General features: G+C 46.4%; 1 protein-coding gene across 1 annotated transcript in view; it reads left to right on the top strand.

Annotated features, from left to right (window-relative positions):
- Positions 1-21415, top strand: part of LAMA3 (laminin subunit alpha 3) — an 881606-nt gene that overhangs the window by 851645 nt on the left and 8546 nt on the right. Inside the window, exons 72-79 of the mRNA XM_085605753.1 lie at positions 1407-1535; positions 2687-2840; positions 2934-3097; positions 7423-7612; positions 8197-8337; positions 14674-14833; positions 14930-15060; positions 15870-15963. Of these exons, the coding sequence (XP_085461879.1) occupies positions 1407-1535; positions 2687-2840; positions 2934-3097; positions 7423-7612; positions 8197-8337; positions 14674-14833; positions 14930-15060; positions 15870-15963 (1163 nt within the window). The remainder of the gene's footprint in view (positions 1-1406; positions 1536-2686; positions 2841-2933; positions 3098-7422; positions 7613-8196; positions 8338-14673; positions 14834-14929; positions 15061-15869; positions 15964-21415) is intronic.

The raw sequence follows: 21415 nt of genomic DNA, 5'->3' as shown, positions 1-21415 counted from the left end.
GTGGGAGTCTGAGATGAAGGGGCTGTTCAGAGTCTTGGAGCGTAGACAGCTTGCTTTCAGCGTCTGTTCCCCTTGAACATTGTGGACCTCCAGCCCTACAGAGAGTGTGACAGAGAAGTGGTTCTTGCTCGTTAGATAAACTGTTTTTTGTACACATGGCGTTATGGCTTATGTACTAGAGTTTGAATTGAATGCTGACTGGATTGAGAGCATATGAAGGAGTTTTTTAGATGTGAGCTCTGTGGTTGAATTTTATTTGGGTAGTAATGAGGAAGTCAGAACAATAGCTGTGGGGGGAACCGAGATAGTGTGTGTAATTCCGGCTATTGGTGTGGGGCAGGATGCAAGCCAGGAAGGGGGAATCGATTGATTCTATGGAAATAGTTAATACTATTTTCTATGATGTTTTTTCACACGGTCCATCAGTTCGAAATTTGAAAACGTTCACACTGGCGAGTACAGACCCCTTAGGGATACAGCAGAGATCAGGGAGAAGATCTGGAGGGATCTGTTTGAATAGAAGGATATGTGTCCGACAGGAAGGACAATGTTGAAGATGTGGAAAGATAGGGTCACTAGGAGTAAGAGGACTCCATTGTCGTTCATGTACTGGACCTTGCTAACAACCCTACAAATAATGTTTTAGTACTGTAGTTGTGGCGGAACCTGGCAGACCCTGAACAGAAATACACGTCTGATGTCTTCTTGGAGCTGCATTGCTACAGCTTTCTGTGATATTCCAAGTGGCAAAATCGAAACAATATTTAACCTAATTACATGTGTGACAAATAATTTTTCACAGTGGACTAGAGGATGGGGCCTTTATTGCACAAATTGTTTAGATGGGGTAAGCAACACTACAGCAGTAAATATAATATCACGCGAAGGGGGCAAGCATGGCACTGGCCGAGCATCCAGGGGGCATCTGCAAAAGAGATGAGGTATTCGTAGCCGCAAGGCTCATTGTGGTGCCTCCTTCTTATAGAAAGGTTGGGTGTAATGGACTGTCAGAAGAAGAGGACCATTATAAGAGCATGTCTGGAGCATTCTCTCCGCCTTTTTGAGCTAAACTTTAGTCTGCAGTCTTGAAGAAGAATGGACTTGAGTGTTGTGAACCTGCTCAAGGTCTAAAAGGTTACTTTATAGGAATGGATCCTGAAATAAATAATAGCACTGTTAAACGTGTGCTTGAAAACTATAGTGGTGGCAGTGCACTACTTGCAGCATTAAGGTTTTTGCAAATTTTCTTGAATTCGAAACAGTGAAAAATACAGGATTCCCCTTACAGCATATACACAGTACACAGATGGGTCTCCACTTCAAGATGTGTTCAGAGGTAACTTGACCATCACAACATATATACTCTCAATACACTTTACGCTTATGTTGTTTCCCTTTGTTTCTAGACTGAAGCTCCTTGTTGATGAAGCAGCAGTAACCAGGCAGTCTCCAGCCTCATCAGGAGGGTCAGGAGGTCCAATAAATCTGGGTGGAAGTGACTTTGAGGGATGCATCACCAACGTTTTCATAAAGAGGTAAGTTTCTGGTATGCATATTTCTGAATAATTATTAAATTAACACTTCAACTATTCTGAGATGTCCCTATTTAAAGTGAGAACAGAGCCTAAAAGATTAGAAATCTCTTAACTTGAACACACATATATGCTTACGACATGTATAGATGGACATAGGACTCAGGGATACAACAGTTCAGTAACCAGTTTCGCAACACATTCAGTATGTACAAGATCGCCAATACATAATCCTAGCATACACCAACATTAAAATATTTGACACTTATTTGCACTTATTCACAAAGGTCTTTTCTGCCGTAAACATAGAGTTACATTATTTACACCTGCCACAAATTCATAAAGGTATTCATGGAAGACAGAAATGCATTTACTGTTATAGATTTCTCTGCCACAAGTGTTAAGCAATCCAAATGTACTATTGAGAATGTTGGTGAATGGGAAACAAATGTAAAAGTATGTTCAGGCAGAGATGTAAATCTCTGTCCATACTAATTTTTTCATGTACAGGGCCCAATGTGTTTTGGGCCCCAAGTGCTAGACGGAAACAGAGTGGAACAAACATTGTGTGATTTGAAGCCGTTGACCTCAAGAACATTCAACAGGACTCGTGGACATGTACATATCACAGTGAAAAGAGAAGAAAAGGGGTTTGTGTGCCCCCTAACATCTTGCAACGGAAATCAATCTAATGTTCTTAGATTCCAATACCACACTAGATAGCATAGGGTACTACCATGTTATGTTGAGATGCCCACAACTGGATAAAATGCACACTAAAAAAAGACAAAGTATAAGTTAGCTTACCTAGCATTCACACAAGAACATAAAAGCATTCCCAGAGAACCTTAATGATGCTCCAGGCAGACTTCAAACATAAGTCGTTCTACAAAGAAATGTATTGTGTGAGGCTGAGAATGAAACAAGGACATTTTGCGAAGTAGAAACATATACATAGTAAATCCCGCTAATTGGCTTTTACATGACATTACGCATATTTTCTCAACGGCACACATTCACATTAAACACGATTCCATTGGTGGCTGCATCACTTTAAAATATGATGTATCTAAAAATCCAATCTGTACCAGTCTTCAACTATACCTATGTTAGACATTGATTGTGGATGATTTTATTGTTGTTTATATCTCCAGATCGGATAAGGTTCCCAGAGTCCTTAACCTCGCTGATAACATTGCTAAGAACAAAGTGTCTCTGGGAACATGCAGCTTGGAGGAGTCGCCTCTTGCAATGAAGATAGAGGAGTGGAGAAACCCTGGCAGCGCTAAAAGAAGTGCTTCTGACACAGTAAGGACCATTAACATAAATAATTATCTCTTCCACTTACGATCAACATTGGTAAGCAGATGTGATAATTCTTTTGTAATGTCTTCCAAACAGCAGCAGATGGGAAAGAGCCGTTCTCTTAAATTTGGAGCACAACAAAACTTTGATGGCTGCGTTTTAACATCCCAAACAAATTACGTAGCTGGAAGTTATCAGTTTGGTGATTATCCTGACAGTCGCTTGCTGCACAGCATCCCGGCAGATTCCCCACGGGACAGGTACTTCAATGCTTTTCAGTCAAATGTTTTGTTGTTGACCAACACTGAACTAAAAAGCCCCAAAGACTATCTATAGGTCATTACGAAACCTAAAATAGTTCGGATTTTTTAACTGCACACTATATTTTTATTACTGGAATCAGCTCTAGCTCACAAAACATATACAATCCATACAGGGTAAGTGATGTCAAAAGGTCAGCACCCTCAGCCCTTGCTCATTGCAACTACCATTCATGACATATGGAGTTTAACTTTTACACCACCATATGACAAATACATTGATGCATCACTGAGAAAAATGTGAATAGTTAGGGGTGCATTCTTTTCTAATACTGCGCTAGTGCTTAATTTGTAATATAAATAAATAAATAATATAAATAGTAAAAATAAGTGCCAGAATCCAGGCTATTTCAAAGGAGTCCACTGCAGCTGGGACCACCCTCCCCTCTGCTGCTGCCAGATGCAAGTGCCAATACTATCCACTTGACGATCACACTCAAATAAGTGTCACATTTTGGGCTTTTACAGGCTATCTCAGACTTTAGGGACTGCTCAAAAGTGCCTTGGAGGACATACATACATACATACATACATACATATATATATACACATATATATATTCACTTAAAAAACCATAGGTTTCACACATGTTATAGTTAGTTGGACATTTCCCTCGTAAAAAACCATTGAAATTCCCCCGTTATAGTTAGTGCAGGCAACTATAACTCACGCGACCGCAATCCTCTGCCGATGACGTCAGATATTACATCACTGTATTTAGGCACCTATTTACCCATGTCTTCTTCCATTAATCTTTAGCTATACATATATTACAAATATTTATTTTTCAGAAAGACACATATGTAATCAGTGATGTAATATCTGACATCATCAGCAGAGGATTGCGGTCGCGTGAGTTATAGTTGCCTGCACTAACTATAACGGGGGAATTTCAATGGTTTTTTACGAGGGAAATGTCTAGCTAACTATAACATGTGTGAAACCTATGGTTTTTTAAGTGAATTTGCAAGGTTTTTTAAATGCTAATTCCTAACTATAACGTGTGTAAAACCTATGGTTTTTTAAGTGAATTTGTACGGTTTTTTAAATGCTAAGTTATGTATTTATTAATATATATTTTTTTTCAGGTTTTTCACCGTGCGCGCTCTTTGGGCGCTTGGTGCGCTTCCCGCACCAAGTGCCTACGATGCGTTGTGCGTGCCGTGCGCGCACGGTGTGCGCACTCCGCGATTTTTCGAAAAAAAAAATATTGCTTTTTTTACCCTTGGGGGTCCTTCAGTGACCCCCTGACAAAGGCTAGGGGGTCAGGAACTGTCCATCCTGCCCCCTTTTCACGTTCTCCACCTTTGTTTTTCACTGCCTCAGACTGCGAGAGACAAAATGGCGGCCGACACTTACTGATTTCGACCGATTCGAATGTTTACTGACATCTAACAACCAATCAGAATTGCGCTCGCGCACGTCACCGTGCGCGCACGGTGCGCGCCTATAGATATGTATGTACTTTTAACTGCAATTTTCTCAGCAACTAATGAACAGATTTACAGCAGACCTGCAAAAGGCACATCCCTGACCTGAGGACTACCTCTCTGCCAAATTTCAAGTAATTCTGTTCAGCCGTTTGGGCTGTACCTTGGACTAAAGGTCCCTATGGAAAATTGCATGGGAAAAACGCGTTTTGGGACCCCCCTTTTTTCTCAGCCCCCGCTTGACGAATCCCCCCGAGACTTTCAGGGTAGGAGCGGAGCGCCCCACCTATTTTGAAAATTTTGCGAGGATTCGTCAATCGGCGCAAAAGTTATTCCAAATAGAATGTTGCGGATTTCCTATGGAAACACGGTCCTAACTATAACTATCTACTGGCGACCGCCAGTAGATAATATATATATATATATATACATATATATATATATATATGTCCTCCAAGTCATCCCTCCGATGGGCATCCTCTGGTGTTCTTTCCGAAATTTAAGGCAGTGGTGCGATGTCTCGGCAGGGCCTGCCGAAATGTATTCAACTCGCAACCTCTCAAGTCCAGGGTAAGAATACCAGAGAGCACTCCAAGTCAGTGGGAAACGTGCACGTTTTATTTAAACAAAAAAAATCAGCACAAGTGAAACACACTCGACATGTTTAGTCACCTGGACCTTGTTACCGGGCTACCATATTTTCGTCCAACAACACTTTTTATAGTACAGAGTGTTTTTTTCCATTTCTACACACGTCATGTATGCTGTGCAGTCAAATATCCCAACAGAACACTGTTATAGTTGCTATTTCCTTATTCAGTGATATAATTTATCTAGTAAACATTTAATATTACAGCAACAATAACTATATGTGTTTTCGTACCAGAGTTTGTGCTCTGGATCAGTGCTGACAGATATGCCAAATGCATTCTGGTATATGTGGTCTCGATATTATAAATCCACACTATCCCAATTTGAACGTGCTGTGAGCTCTAGTGCCCGTGTGGTCATTAAAGTGTGACACAATGGCAAATAGCAAAATCAATTCTAAATCTGGAGGGTTTCTAGCAATGTCCTTTCTCTATGATTGGCATTCCTGTTATGGAATGTACTCGACAATTTTGATCAGCATGCTGTTATTGCAACAATACCCGGCTCTAATGCCCACACAATACACTCTTTAATGTATGTGATGATGTGCATTAATTGTTAATGAACAATATGCTCAAATGTCGCCTTGTAAGTGGCTGTATGGGCGGGTAATTTGGCTGTGCTAATGGCTGTATGAGTGAGTGAGTCAGGGTGTGAGTCGCTGAATGGGTCTGCAAATGGGTATGTGAGTGGTTGTGTGGGTGTGTGAGTGGACTTATGAGAGGTTGTATGGGGGTGTGAATGGTTCTGTGGATGATGTCATGAGATATGTAATTTGAGATGTTATCATTGATGTCATCAATAATGTCACTGACCACGTCATGTGTGATGTAATAAGTGAGTTCATAAGCAGTACATTGCGGGAGCGTGAGTTATAGTTAGCTCAGGTAACTTAACTGCTGAATTTCAATGGTTTTGTATGAGTGAAATCTGAGCCTAACTATAATGTCCCTGTAACCTTTATTTTTTTCAGTATCTAGCTCTTTTTCATTGTTATTTCTCCTTTTCCTTCTCTCATGCCATCTCTAAGTTTTGTCTCCTACTGTTTCTTGTTATGTCCAGCATTCTATAGCTTTCTCTCAGTTCATCTCTATTGTTTTTCTCTCTTTCTGTCTCTCTGAATTTCTATAGGTCTTCTATCTCTCTTTTTCTCACCCTAGCTCTTGCTTTTTCTCTCTCCTATCTCTCTTTCCCCATTTGTCCTTAAATCCGGTTCACTGTTTCTCTATTTCTTTTTTTCCCCCTCGCTTTGTCTTTTTCTATCTTTAACTCACTTTCTCTATTTCTTTTGTTTTGTCTCTCTTTCTCCTGCTGCCTCCATCTTTATATCTCTCTTGCTTTCTCACTTCATCGCTCTCTCTCTCTTGACATCTATCAAGCTCTTTCTCTCACTGTTTCTCCCACTCCTTCCTTCTCTCTGTTTATCTTTAACTTGGTTTCTCTCTCCCTCTCTCTATCCTTCTTTCCTTTCCCTGTCTCTCTCTTTTTCTCAATCCTTTTCTCTTACTATGTCTCTCACTCTCCATCTGTGCATTATTTTTTCTGTCTCTATCGCACTCCCTCTCTCTTTTTAACTCTTATCTTTATTTACTCCCCTTGCTCTCTCATTTGCATACTCCTCTTATTTCTGTGTTTCACTCTCTCACTATCTTTTGGTCCCTCATCTCTTTACCACGGACCTCTTTTGCTTCTTACTGATGAAATTGCTGTTGTATGACAATGTTCCATTTCTTGGATAAACCAAACTTTGAAAAAGTTGTACGAAACGAACCCAACCAGGTTGTTGAATTCCCATTCTGATGAACTATAGGGTCTAATGTACTAGGAAAGAGGAGGGCGAACTCTCTCCTTTGAACCAAATTGTAGTCCATATTGGGAAGTGGACCACATTATGTGGCAGAGTGGACTAAATTAATCAGCAAGATTAAAACACCCAAATACAACAATAAGCAACAGATAGGTAACCAGTCAATCTTTGTGAAGGGCCTTCCGCTGCTCAACAACATGTATTACTGTGGTTTTAGTAACTTTTGATCCATTTGAGCCAAAATGTTTTTTTTGTTAGAATCAGATTATGCAGGAGATGATTATGTGATATATGGTGCAAAATCGTATGATTCCAGTGGCGGGTATAGTAAGTAACTCTATTTTACAGACATCTCTCCTGCTTCTTCCCCAATAAAGGTCCCACTTCTCTATTGATGTGCAGACAGCGGTATCCGAGGGACTAATATTTTCAGTTGCCAATAAAACGGGGAACTCTCACATGTCTCTTCACATGTCCAAAGGACGGTTTGTCTTTTCAATGGGTAGCAAAGGAGATAAAATGAAGATCCGAAGCAGAGAGACATACAACGATGGCAAGTGGCACACAGTAAGTACCACCGTTGTGTTTTATTGCTATCTCTGAAAATGTTTTAGGGAAATATTAATATATATTTTCTTTTTAAGTTCTATTACTGTCATTCAGTGTCATGTGTTAATACCAGGAGCGTAGATCCATTGGTGCAGCAGTTGAACTGGGGCCCAGAGTTTTAGAGTGACCCATCCAACCCAAATTATTGTTGTATTTTACAACTCAAACAGCACCTAGCGGGTCCATTTCCTTCCACTCTAGGACCCATGGCATGCAGGCTAGGCTACTGGTTAATGCAGATGGGAACATTAGAAATTTCTCCTTGTAGTAAGCGCTTTAGCAGTTACAGGGATAGGTTTGGAGTTAGTGGTAAAAACAATAAGTTGGGAGGGTAGGGGAAATACAATTTGGTTTTTCATGCTGTTGAGTTACAATTTCATCAATGATTAGCTCAGTTAAGGCGAGTTTTTCTTGAAGTCTTTACCGGAACCACTTTTAGACTGGGTATGCTACTGGTGAGCTTAGAATATGGCAAGCCACCAGAAGCCTATGAAAGAGTGACCTGACGTATACCTAATACCAGTCTTTTTGTCCTTCACCAGGTGGTTTTCAGCCGGGATGGCAAGAACGGGCGTCTTGTGATCGATGGCCTGAGGATTCGAAAAGGAAGCCTGAAAAGTGATTCCGCCTTTGACATGAAGTCACCAATCTACTTGGGTGGCTTTTCAGCACTGAGACTTCAGGTAATAGCATATTTGGGGTACTCACAGAGGCTTCTGTAAATGTACGTAAATAACTAAAGAGATCAGTGTAAAGTATCTCAACTGACTTCAATACCTTTTTTCTTAATCCCACCGATACTCACAAGTCGACAGGAAGTGCCATGTATACAGTTCATTTTGTGGACTCTACAACCATGCAGAGATCAAGCCTAGAGCTTAGAGCATGCCAGGCTTTTTAAGTGTCCACTCGGTGTGCTGCTGAACTGCAACATGTAATTTTGAACTAATAAGCTTAGACTATCCATAAATACATTTAATGGAATTAAAGCCTTTGAGATTGCAATGCTGAAGGAACTTCTTCATACTCAATATATATTTTCCACCGAATCATCTCACTGTCTGCCATAAACAAGCATCTAGAATGTAAGCTGGATTGCAATTGGAGGTATCAATAGGTACATTAGTTGTTACCAGAATTATTCCTAACATATGTTAGTCTCTGTGAGAAAGTGCCCTCTGTCTGCATGGTAACCCCCACTTTTTGCAGAACTACTGATGTGCTTTGACTGAGTGTGACCTGGGCTCCTGCCAATCAGGTGCCCGGGGCCTATGTTCTTTCCCTAAACTAAAAACAAAACCCAATTGGCATCTCTGGCCACAGGTCAGCCCCTGGTAAATGGTACCACAGATACCCAGGGCACTGTGACCAGGGAAGACCGCTAAGGGCTGCAGCACTTATTGTGCCACCCTTAAAGGTCCTGTACCATTACACTCACACACTGCCATTGCAGGCTGCGTGTCTTGGTGCAGAACAAAGTGAAGAGTCGACATGGCATACATCCCTGTGTGCCATGCCTACAACCCATTTCGCTGGCATAGGTCAGCCACCCGTCTAGCTGGGTGCCCTATACCAGTGGTGAGGGTACAGGTGCATGAGCCCTGTACCCCTACAGTATCTAAGTCCATTCTTAGACCTTGTACGTGCGGTGCTGCCATTAAGAGTATATGGTGCTGGTAGTTTGTCATTACGAACTCCACAGCACCATAATGGCTGCACTGAAAACTGAGAAGTTTGGTATCAAACTTCTCAGCACATTAAACCCACACTCATGCCAGTGTGAGATTTAATGAAAAATGCACACAGTGGGCATCTTAGAGATGCCCCCTGAAAAACGACCTACCGCTATTGTCCAGGCTGAGTGGCTGCTTTCAGCTGCCACCAGCAGACATGTTTCTGGACCCCTGGGTACTAGAGAAGAAATGGCACCGCGAACAGACACTGGAGAACCTAGAAGCCCACAAGACCGCCATGCGCCAACACCATCACCTCATCAGAACCGCCAAAAGGACCGCCTCAACAACAACGCACACAACAGCAAAGAGCTCTTCAACTTCGTGAAGGAACTCTCCAACCCCAGCTCCAACACCAACGACATCCCACCATCGCAAGACCTGTGCAACTCCCTTGCCACCTTCTTCCACCGAAAAATCGCAGACATCCACGACAGCTTCGACAACCTGACCACCCCGACAACCGACACCTCAGACCCCACGGCCACCACCCACAGCGACCCCCTGCTCACCTGGACCTACATCAACGATGACGACACCATCAAGATCATGAACGCCATCCACTCCGGCTCCCCGTCTGACCCATGCCCACACCACATCTTCAACAAAGCCAGTGCCACCATCGCACCCCATCTCTGCAAGGCCATCAACATCTCCTTCGAGACCGCGATCTTCCCGGAGAGCTGTAAGCACGCTGAGATCAACGCCCTGCTCAAGAAATCCAAGGCGGACCCGAGAGACCTCAAGAACTTCCGGCCCATTTCTCTGCTCCCTTTCCCGGCAAAGGTCACCGAGAAAGCCGTCAACAAACAGCTGACCCTCTACCTCGAAGAGAACAACATCCTAGACCCGTCCCAGTCCGGATTCCGCAGCAACCACAGCACCGAAACCGCCCTCATCGCCGCCACCAACGACCTCAGGGCCCTGCTGGACAAACGCGAAACCGCGGCCCTCATCCTCCTGGACCTATCAGCCGCCTTCGACACTGTCTGCCACCGCACACTACGCAAACGCCTTCAAAACGCAGGGATCCGAGACAAGGCTCTGGAATGGACCACCTCCTTCCTCTCCAGCAGAACCCAGAGCGTCCGCCTCCCCCTTTCCGGTCCGAGGCCTCCAAGATCATCTGCGGCGTACCCCAAGGATCATCCCGCAGCCGACATTGTTCAACATCTACATGGCCCGCTCGCCCATGTCGCCAGACTGCACGACCTCAACATCGTCTCCTATGCCGATGACACACAGCTGATCCTCTCCCTCACCAAGGACCACCTCACCGCCAAAACCAACCTCCACGAAGGAATGAAAGCCGTCGCCGAATAGATGAAGAACAGCCGTCTGAAGCTAAACTCGGACAAGAAGGAGTTCCTCATCCTCGGCTCCACCCCCACAGCCTGGGACAACTCCTGGTGGCCGACCGCCCTGGGAGCAGCACCAACACCCACCGACCATGCACGCAACCTGGGGTTCATCCTCGACTCAACACTCTCCATGACCAAGCAAGTCAACGCCGTCTCATCCTCCTGCTTCAACACCATCCCAACTGACACAATCCCAACTGACACAAGAAGAACGGTCACCCAGGCCCTCGGCAGCAGCAGGCTGGACTACGGAAACGCCCTCTACGCGGGAGCCCCAGCCAAATTGCTGAAACGACTGCAACGCATACAGAACACCTCTGCCCGCCTGATCCTCGACATCCCTCAACACAGCCACATCACACCCCACCTGAGTGACCTGCACTGGCTGCCCGTCAACAAGAGGATCACCTTCAAACTCCTCGCCCACGCACACAAGGCACTCCAAGACACCGGACCAGCATACCTCAACAGACGACTCACCTTCTACACCCCGAACCGCCAGCTCCGCTCCACCAACCGCGCCCTCGCTACCATCCCCCGCATCCGAAGAGCAACCACCGGCAACAGATCGTTCTCCTACATCGCCGCCAAGACCTGGAACATTCTCCCCATCCTCCTACGGCAGACCCAAGATCTACTTACCTTCAGGAGACTACTCAAGACCTGGCTCTTCGAGCAGTAGCAGCACCCCCCTTAGCGCCTTGAGACCCTTACGGGTAAGTAGTGCACTTTACATATTTCATGATTGATTGATTGATTGGGTCGAGAGCCTGCTGCTCTCTGGGGCTGAAACAATGTACATCCTGGGACGAGGTGCCAAGCCTCCTTCCCCAGAATTGGCAGGGTCCACAAAGGGGAAGCTTCAAAGGCTTGCCGCCTTTGTGAGCTTCCCCAGGCCACTTGCTGCTTTCAGCAACTGGTCCCCACTGGTTCTGACCCCCACTTTGGGCGGGAGAACCGGCTGGAAAAACAAGTGAGGAAGAGAGGTGTGCCCACCTCTGCCAACTCCACCCCTCAGGTGGGGGAGGCGAGGTGAAGCACAAATCTCAGTCCCTGCCATCTTGCAGATGGGGGGACCCAGCCAACCAGGGAAAGGCTTATGCCCCCCTCCCACTGGAGGGTGGCATAATATGGGGTGTAGCCACCCCAGGGAAAGAACCCATTAGTCCCAACCTTTTACCTACCTGTAACGCCCCTAAATCTAGTATTTAGGGGCGCCCCTGAACCTTGCTTCCTCAGAGAAGAAACCAGAAGAAGAAAAGAAGAAGAAGGACCGAACAGTTGTTCCAAAGCTAACAAGAGGAGGATGGCCACTGACTTGGCCCCAGCCCTACTGGCCTGTCCCCACCTCGAAGATCTGGCCCTTAAAGGCACCCTTGCACTCAACGCCCCACGGCCTTGGATGGCCAAACCGATTGTGCCTAACCAACCCCCAACATTCCAACTTACCTTTCCAAGTGGTGGTCGCACCCAGAAGACCTTTATCCCTGAGCCTCCAGTGCTTTTGCAAACCGGAGACACCTCATTGAAAGCTACAGGGCTTCCAACGTCAAAATAGCACTCTGCACACAGCCGCCCCAGTGCTGCTGACGGTGCATCTTTTGTGCTGGCCTAAACCCCCATTTGCCCTGAGCTTAAGTCCAGAAGCTTTGCTCCCACAACTCAGTGGCCTGCTCATCAGCAGCCACCACCTGGTGGTCCCCTATCCCCCTTTCGATAACATTGGGCCTCAGCACTCTGCACCCGGCCGCCCTAGTGCCACTGAGGGTATAACAAGAGTGCATCCTTGACCCTGGGGGACCCCTGAGTCTAACCCCAGAATACCAACTTCCACAACAAAGTACTTACCTTTGAACGGATAACAATATTTTCCTCCATAGGATAACATTGACTGTTTTTTTTAATGAAAAGTTTCTAAGTCTGGAGTTGGAAAATCTATGAAAACCTTTTACAACTGTACTAAATAACAAAAACACTTTTACTTACCTGTTTAGTGGAAATGTCCCAGTGTAGTATCCAGGTATACTACACTGTGTAAGAAAAGTAATCTGAAAGTAATGTACTGGTCATTTTACTAAAAAGCCCATTCAAAGTATATGTACTGTATTTCCAAAGCATTGCATTTCCCAGCAACAGTACTTAAAATCAAAACAAGGTGCATATACAAATACAATCGAAATTGTGTTACAACTGTATATTTACTGCAAAGTATTTATCACTTACCTGTGCCAGGCTTGCTTGGTTCTAGAAAATAAAATAACTAAAAGAATAATTATACAAAAACAAGTGGTCTGAAGTTCAGTCTTTGTGTGTGTGAATTCATTTGCTGACTGAGCGTGTACAACAAATGCTTAACACTGTCCTCTGATAAAGCCTTACTGCTCGACCACACTAACACAAATAGAGAGTGAGGTGCTATCTACTTTACCTCTGCCTACCTTTTGAGTTCCACTTGACTCTGTGCACACTATACCTCACTTTGGAATAGTATATACAGAGCCAGCTTCCTACAGTCTCCTCTCAGTTTCTTGACACCAGTTGCTAGCATGGCCCTTCATCTTTTAAAGTCTATTTTTGTTGTTCACCATACCCTGCGTGTATTCGGTGCCACCCTAATCTTAAATCTTGCACAATCACTTATGTTAGTCATGATACGCAGCACAACAAATCAGAGTCTATTGCGCTTTTCTTGTTAAATATTATTTTTACAGTATTTGAAAAGCTAAATATACAGAATATAGCAATGGCACAAAATTAAAAAATCAGATACAGTCTTCTGCGTATACTAAATTCACAAGAACGTCTACACGACAAGACTCAGACATGGGTAAAGAAACAAAAGAAAAGAAAAGAAATAACGACTTAAAATAAAACACTAAAAAAAACAAAGAAGACAACATTTTAGAAATGAGACATTGAAAGGTAAATAGATTGTGTGAGCGTAAATAAATACATGCTTCACTGTGTTTTTACTCATTGAATGTTGTCTGCTTTGACGCTTGTGTACTAAAACTTGAGAGAAGAGAGATGTAAAGTAGCAGTCGTCAGTGTGCATGTCAGTTACATACGATATAGTGAGTGTTATCACAAACGCCACTTTTACATCCATTTCACCTGACTTCTATAGGTTGAAGCAGAAAGTAATGCTGTGAACCCTTCCGCAACGTGACACTGTGTTGTGCTGTGAACAGGATTCTGTTCTATGCAGAGCACGCCACTCAATCCAATCTCTGCATATCATCATTCCTTCAGAACGATGGGTACCTGAAGACAATAGGATTTCTGTCAGACCAAAAAATGGATAAACCACTGGCACAAGTGGAGGACTTTACTAAAGCTCCATGCACAGCCATGCTGTAAGCATGTAAGCACTGTAATTTTTGGTGGGCTAAGACAAGAAGGCAAAAGGTCAAGTGATTTACCTAGGATAGCAATATCTAATCATGTAGGGAAGTTAGGATTCCAAACTAAATCTATACAGGTTTGACAATTGATCAGTTACCTACTGGACCACATCCGTTCCAGACTGGTACATGCCTCAGCATGCACATTTTTGTATGCCTACTAATTAACAAATTTGAAATACTGCACCAGCGATGGATGTAAATTGTTTTCTTTAATAAAAAGTAAAATGGGGTGGCAGCTCAGCTACCTATAGGTGTGGCAGTTTATGTCAGTTGTGGTAAACTACTTTAAGTGTGAACACAAGCTCAACCTCGGAATTATTTGTGATTTAGCCTCCTACGTTCTACCCTTATTGTTATCGTGTAAGGAGGTCTTCGCTCCAAGGCTCAACTGCACTAACTCCAGTCCTGGGCAGAGTGCCATTATATACAAATGTAATATACATAATACATCTGTGCAACAGTGTTATATGTGAAATGTTGGCTGTGTGATTCGTAATGTTATCCGCCTTCACTTCCAGAGTACACCAAAGAAAAGTGTCATCGGCTGCCTAGGGAACTTCAAAATGAATGGAAAGAGCATGACCACTCCAACTCAGCTGTTCGGGGTCGCTCCGTGTTTCGAAGGTGCTTCGGAGAAGGGGGTCTATTTCTCAGATGCCGGGGGGCATCTCCTCATAGGTGCGTTGCACTTCACCAGATATAAGACCTTTCTTGATATGCAGAAAAGTGTATTGTCCCTTACTTGAACCTGGTGTGTCCTACCTTGCCTCACAGATCGCTCTTTTGTGCTGGGTTTGGAATTTGAGATGGTGTTCAGTATTCGACCGCGCAATCTCACTGGCGTCCTGATACACGCCGGCAACACCGAAGTTGGCTACCTGAGCCTGCACATGGAAGTGGGAAGGGTGAGTTCTTCCTTCACTCAAAGTGATGTATTAGTCAAACAAGGCATTATTGTTCTATTTATGTGAACATATATTCTGGTCCTCTGCTCTCCTATTGGTACAAAATACAAGGAAATTAGAAGTTTGTTTCATTACTGGGTCAAAGTAGTGAAAAGCTTCACTCTGTGAAGGGGTGTTCTTCTCAGCCACTTGTTTGATAATGTGTGCTATTGCATGGGCCCACCATCTAGCACAATGGAATATTGCTCTAACCGAGCAATTCTTTCACATCATTAATGCACTTCTCACCCTGCTGACACCACTGATATGAATGCTGAAAGAAGAAGATACCTTAACTTATGTGGGAAGTTCAGAGTTACTGTATGGGTTGAGAAAAACATTGTCCGTGTCTTCTGTCAGTCTACAAATTGGTCTTAAGCTTTGTTCACAGACAACTCAATGGAATGGATCTTACTGAATTTGGGGGCCTTGAAAGGTAGTCTGAGAGGGAGAACCAAAAACCACACATTTTTGTTCTGTTTAGAAATGTCCACCTTTTTTGTTTATTTGCAGATAATTAATCACAAACTCTGTGTACTAGGATATATGTCACCTGGGATCTATGTTGGCCTTTGTAGATCCAAAGGGTAACACTATGTGGGTCTTCTGGCATTTTGTCAAGCAGGGTAGAACGGAAGAGGGTTGAACTTAAGTGGGTTGCACTATTTAGGCCTAAAGCTGAAACGGTTCACAACGCAGAACACTAGAGCACTCTGGTCGCTTTGCTCTTTGCTTGATCCTTACTAATGTAAATGGTATCTGTGTTGCAGCTGACTGCCACTGTGAATGGTGGTGCTGGGGAGTTCTCGACGATGGTGATACCGAAGCAGTCGCTGTGCGATGGGCAGTGGCACACAATAGCAGGTAAGTGCAGCTTTGTCAAAAAAAAAAAGTACGGGGCTCTGTTTAAGGGATTGCGGGGAGGAGGGTACGTTCTATCACACCATGTGGCAGTGTCTGCGGATAATGCCATACTGGACAGCCGTAATGAGAACTATATCTCAAGTAGGGGAAGTCTCAGTGGTACCAGACCAAAAAGATGTCTATTAAACATATGGGAGCCCACTGATCTTAACCACGTAGCACAGGATTGGGCGACCCTCGGGATGATGTTTGCCAAACGTAATATAGCCAGATTGTGGGGTTCACGGTACTCGCCAACGCGCCGTGATTGGTGCAAAGACATGGATGGGGCCATGGTGGTAGAGAGGGTGGCATGTATCAATCGGGGATGCCCCCAAAAATGGGGGAGAATTTGGGGAGCATGGAATAGGTATAGAGGATATATTTGTACCCACCCCTCTGTCAGCGGCCGATGAGGGTTCAGAGTGAGAGGGTTGGTGGGGGGGCGCAGGGGTTTTTATTATTATATTTTTTATTCAATGTACTAACTCTATTACTGACGTGCATAAGCCAATGGAATTTGTATCGATCACACAACGGCAATCTCTCAGTTTGTATGACTTTATTATTCTGCCCTGTACTTAATCAAAAATTTGTTTTTAAAGTACAGTCTACTTAGCAGCGATTAGAACTCCGATGGGCCTGATTACGAGTTGTAAATAATGCAGGGATACCGGTCTTCCAATATTACAAATACCAGCCGCAATCTCTGCAAAGGATTCCTCTAATTACGAGTTAGAACCTACAGAACGGGGAATAACTGTTTGTCTGGGATTTAGTACATGGAATTCTAGGGGGAAAGGTTTAATACAAATATTTGCCATCTACCCTGCATTGGAGGTAGATGTCTGCAAGGACTCGTTTGTGGGGGCAGGGACTGAGGAAGGGGGCTGGGGCGCTAGTGGATCGCAGATGATGTTGCCTGACAAGGGCGACCATTATGTACTTCCTCCATGCCTTAGCAGACATTTTGGTGGGGGCAATGGACATGTTGAGGCAGCAATGCCGCCTTTTCTCAAAGTGAATTTACTGGCCTGATTTTCCAGACAGGATATTCAAGTCCAATGTTTTGGCACCTGTAAAATCCAGATGCGGGAACACCAGAACATTGATAAACGCGTAGAGCGGAGTTCCACAATAAAATTCCACTCCAAACAACTTGTAATCAGCACCTAAATGTTTTGATACACTCTGGGACAATTGCTCATCCCCACACTGTTGGGTTCATTACCTTATTAATATCAGATTCTGATATTGTTGTATCTCTTCTCAAAACACCCTACTTGAGAGGCGGTGAGACTTTCATTTGAGTCACCTAAACCTGCCTTTCAAGCATTGCCAGGTTACAAATCCATGCTGTGGTCTATATTCGCAGGACGAGTAATGCAGGGTTTTTAACACAGAGCTGTTAATGTTAATACCAGAGAATAGGGTGTGCCACGTTTGCAGTCAGGTATAGTCATGATATTGTCAGTAGAGATTTGTTCACGTGGAGTGATGGAGAAGTGACACAGATTGCCTATTACCATTTGTTTTTTTTTTAAGGGCAAACCTTATTTTTAGGTAAAAATAATATTCATAGTCTAGACAAACAGACATTTGGCAGCACTGGACTTCAATTGATGGGGAATCATTCTCAAGGGGGCAAAAGGCATGAGCACGGCACCCCAGTTCTTAGGTGAATCCTGAAAATGTAGGCCCATGTTTTATATTTATATATATTTATATCTATAATGGCTCCAGTCCCACAATAAGGATAGCCTCGCCATACGTTGGCTTGGCCAGTTGGGGGTGTTTATCACAATTGTATAAGGAAGGATTTACGTGAGCTGTCAAAAAGTGAGAAAACCTCTATTAGTCACAGATTGTAAATGGAACTATTTGCTCATTGTAAAGACACAGAGCCAGATGTACGAATATAGCATTTTGCTAATCCCTAATTGCGAATCACAAGGATTCGCAATTAGGGAATAGCAAAATGCAATGTATGAAGGTGTATAGTACACATTTTGCGATTCCTAGGGGGTCGCAAATGACCTACCCCGTGAATATTAATGAGGTAGGTCGCAATTTGCGACCCCCTAGGAATTGCAAAAATCACGGGGATGGTGGCCTGCTGAGATCAGCAGACCACCATGTCCGTGATTGCTTTTAAATAACGCAATCTAGGGGGGCGTGGTCAAGATGGCGGTGTGAGCAGACGTACTGCTCTGAAGCTCCCGCCGACGGCCTGCTACAGCACCGGCTTTCTGGCCGTTTTAGCTACTGTCGGCCCACGCATCGGGCCGGTTGGGTTTCGGTGCTGACCAGCTGTTGGCCTGGGGCGGTGGTGGAGTCCGGAAGGGCATATTTCCCGGGCAGTGCAGCAGAGACCTAACAGCGCGACACGCCAGCGCGGCCGCGAAGGGAGGCCTGGGGTCTGCAGACGGAGCCGTGCGCGGCCCGAGAGACGGAGAGACGGTCCCCGAACAGCCCGGCGGGAGCAGCGGCTGGCATCGGGGGCTCCGACCCACCAGACGAGGTTCTACAGGCGGCGGAGCTGCGGAATCGCACTGGCGGCGGCCCGGTGGGGTGCTGAGGAGAAGACGGAGGGCTCGGGCCGCCATCTTGGGGAGTGACTCCGCCGATCCCGAGCCCACACGGACACGGTCGAGGGCCCCACAGCGACTTTGGCGCCCTCTCGTAACAGAGCAGCGGCATGATTGCCCAGCAGTGTTCCCCACGACTCCGATGCGCCACTGAGAGGTGAGAGGTAGGGAGGCCGCCGATCACCGGACCACCGCGACTGGGGTGCGGAGGAAGGAATTGCCCGTGCCCGATCCTGGACCTGCTCCCCGGACCGGAATGGAAGGGTTCTGAGCTCAGGAGGCACCCGAGGGTGTGAGAGGTGAAGAACGGACCTAGCAGATAGCCCTGCAGACGGAAGGGTGGCTGCCATTTTGCTGATTGTGGAAGCGAACAGCGACTGGCTAAGCACGCAGCGGTCTGGTCCCTGGGTAAAGTGACCCCACCACGGGGCCCGACCTTGTGGGCCCCACCGGCGAAAAGTAGAGAGGTCTGTGAACACACCCCACACGGACTAGTCTGCGCAGTGATTGCCGCCGGGGGACCAGCAACTGGGTTGGGAGTGAGGAGGTGGAATTCGGCTGCCAATAACGCAGGTGAGGCGGAGACCGCCATCTTAGAGAGCCTGGGGTGAGAGGGCGGCCTAACAGAAGGACTGCGGCCTGGTCCATAATCCTTGCCAGGTGGACCCCTGAAGGAGAAGGAAGAACAATCGGCTCCAGTGAGTCCATTGTGGTGCCTGGTGCTGGAGCAACCGGCGGGGGTGCAAAGGGGACACTACCCACCGCAGCACAGTACGAATCGGAGAGCAGGCAAGTGCCCCCCCTTCTTGTCTTTAACTGCACCTACGCGACGGGAGGGGGCAGCGATAACGGCGCGCCTGCACCTGGTAGAGTCCTGGACACACTCCACGCGGACCGGTTTGCGCAGTCACTGCCGCCGGGAGACCATACACTAGGTTGGGAGCGAGGAGGTAGAATTCGGCTGCCAGTAACGCGGGCGAGTTGGAGATCGCCATTTTAGAGAGCCTGGGGCGAGAGAGCGGCTTTACAGAAGGACTGCGGCCTGGTCCATAATCACTGCCGGGTGGTTCCCGTAAGGGGAATGAAGAACAGTCAGCTCCGGTGAGTCCATTGTGGTCCCTGGTGCTGGAGCAACCGGCGGGGGCGCAAAGGGGACACTACCCACCGCAGCAGCGTGTGAACCAGAGAGCAGGCAAGTCCCCCCCCCCTTCTTTTCTTAGATTGCATCCACACGGCGGGGGGGGGAGGACAGCGAGAACGACGCTCCTGCGCCAGGTGGCCTCACCGCCCGCTGGGGGTAGAGAAGCACATTCCCGTTGGCAGCACTACTGGCGTGACCCGGACGCCCTTGTTGGAGGGATTGAGGGGGCACAGTGGACTGAGCCCAGCCGGGTGAGTCGCGAAGTGCTGTAGTGGATAACCTGAGACGGCGGAACCTGGTGGCGCCCTGAGGCGTACTGCCTCGCCTGCCCTCTGTCAAGACATCCGCTAGCGCCATGTGCTGAGAAGGAGTTGGGCACCACAACATCGAGCAGTAACGACAGTGGTGCGGTCGGGGTGGGGACGAGGGCATCGTCACCTGGGGGCCTCGCTGAACTTGATTGTGGCACAATATGGTCCCCCCCTGGGGACGTAAGGACAAGACCCTGAAGGACCCGTTTGCGAAGGCGCAGGTTGGTCAACAGTCTGCCAACATGGTGACGGGAGCGGCCCACTCAGCATCCGAGAGGGCGGATGGTACAGAACCGATCACCAAGGCATTTCTTGAGTCTATGTTTGCTGCCCTGAGAGAGGATATTCAAACACTTAAACAGGAATTCACGGCGGAGATCAGGGAGGTTCGCAGAGACGTGGACAGCATTGGGGAGAGAGTCGCTGAGCTAGAAGACAAAAGTGACGGGCGGGACACAGAGTTGGCGGCTCTGCAGCAGGAGGTCATCAGGATCCATGAACAGCAGGTTGATCTCCAGACTCACGTCGAGGATCTGGAAAATCGCTCCCGGCGCCACAATATACGGATCCGAGGAGTGAAGATGGATGACGACTCGAAGGACCTTTTCAGGTACACAAGGGAGCTCTTCAATCGTCTCCTGGGCAGGCCATTCGAGACGGAACAGTGTTTAGACTGTGCACACAGAGTGGGCCCTCCACGAACGCCATCGGCACCGCCGTCGGACATACTAGTCTGCGTCCAGGACTACCGCATCAAAGAGGACATCCTTCAAAAGGCCCGTCAAATGCACCCCCTGACGTTCCGCGATCAAACGCTGGTTCTGTACCAGGACCTGTCCGCACTCACCCTGCACAAACGCAGAACCTTTAAGCCCATCACTACGCACCTTCAGCAACGCAATATCCCTTACAGCTGGGGCCATTAAAGGGGAAGTCCTACACAAAGAGGCCGAAATCAGGGGCCGACTACTGGCCTATAGATTTGCCCTGGGTAACTCAACCTTCACTATTGGCTCTCTCTACGCCCCAAACGATGGCCAAGAACAATTCTTACACTCCGTCCTCACCGAAGTCACAGCCACGGCTGACCGCAATATCATTCTAGGGGGGGATCTGAACCTCGTCTTCGATAACATAAAGGAAAGATCCTGTCAACGCACGCACCAATCAGGCGCACTCTCGGCAGTGGGGCTGGCACGTTTGCAAGACTTGGGGCTATGCGATTTGTGGCGAAGTTTCCATCCACATAGCCTGGAATACTCTTATTACTCCAACGCACATAAGTCTTTTGTTAGGCTAGATTACTTCTTGGCATCTACACCGGTACGCGCGCTTGCGACAGAGGTTGAAATAGGAGTTGCTTCCCTCACCGA

Source organism: Triturus cristatus, chromosome 5_1 (assembly GCF_964204655.1).
Source record: "Triturus cristatus chromosome 5_1, aTriCri1.1, whole genome shotgun sequence".
NCBI lineage: Eukaryota > Metazoa > Chordata > Amphibia > Caudata > Salamandridae > Triturus > Triturus cristatus.
The sequence above is the reverse complement of the archived record's forward strand: the minus strand, read 5'-3'. Positions and strand labels throughout refer to the sequence as shown.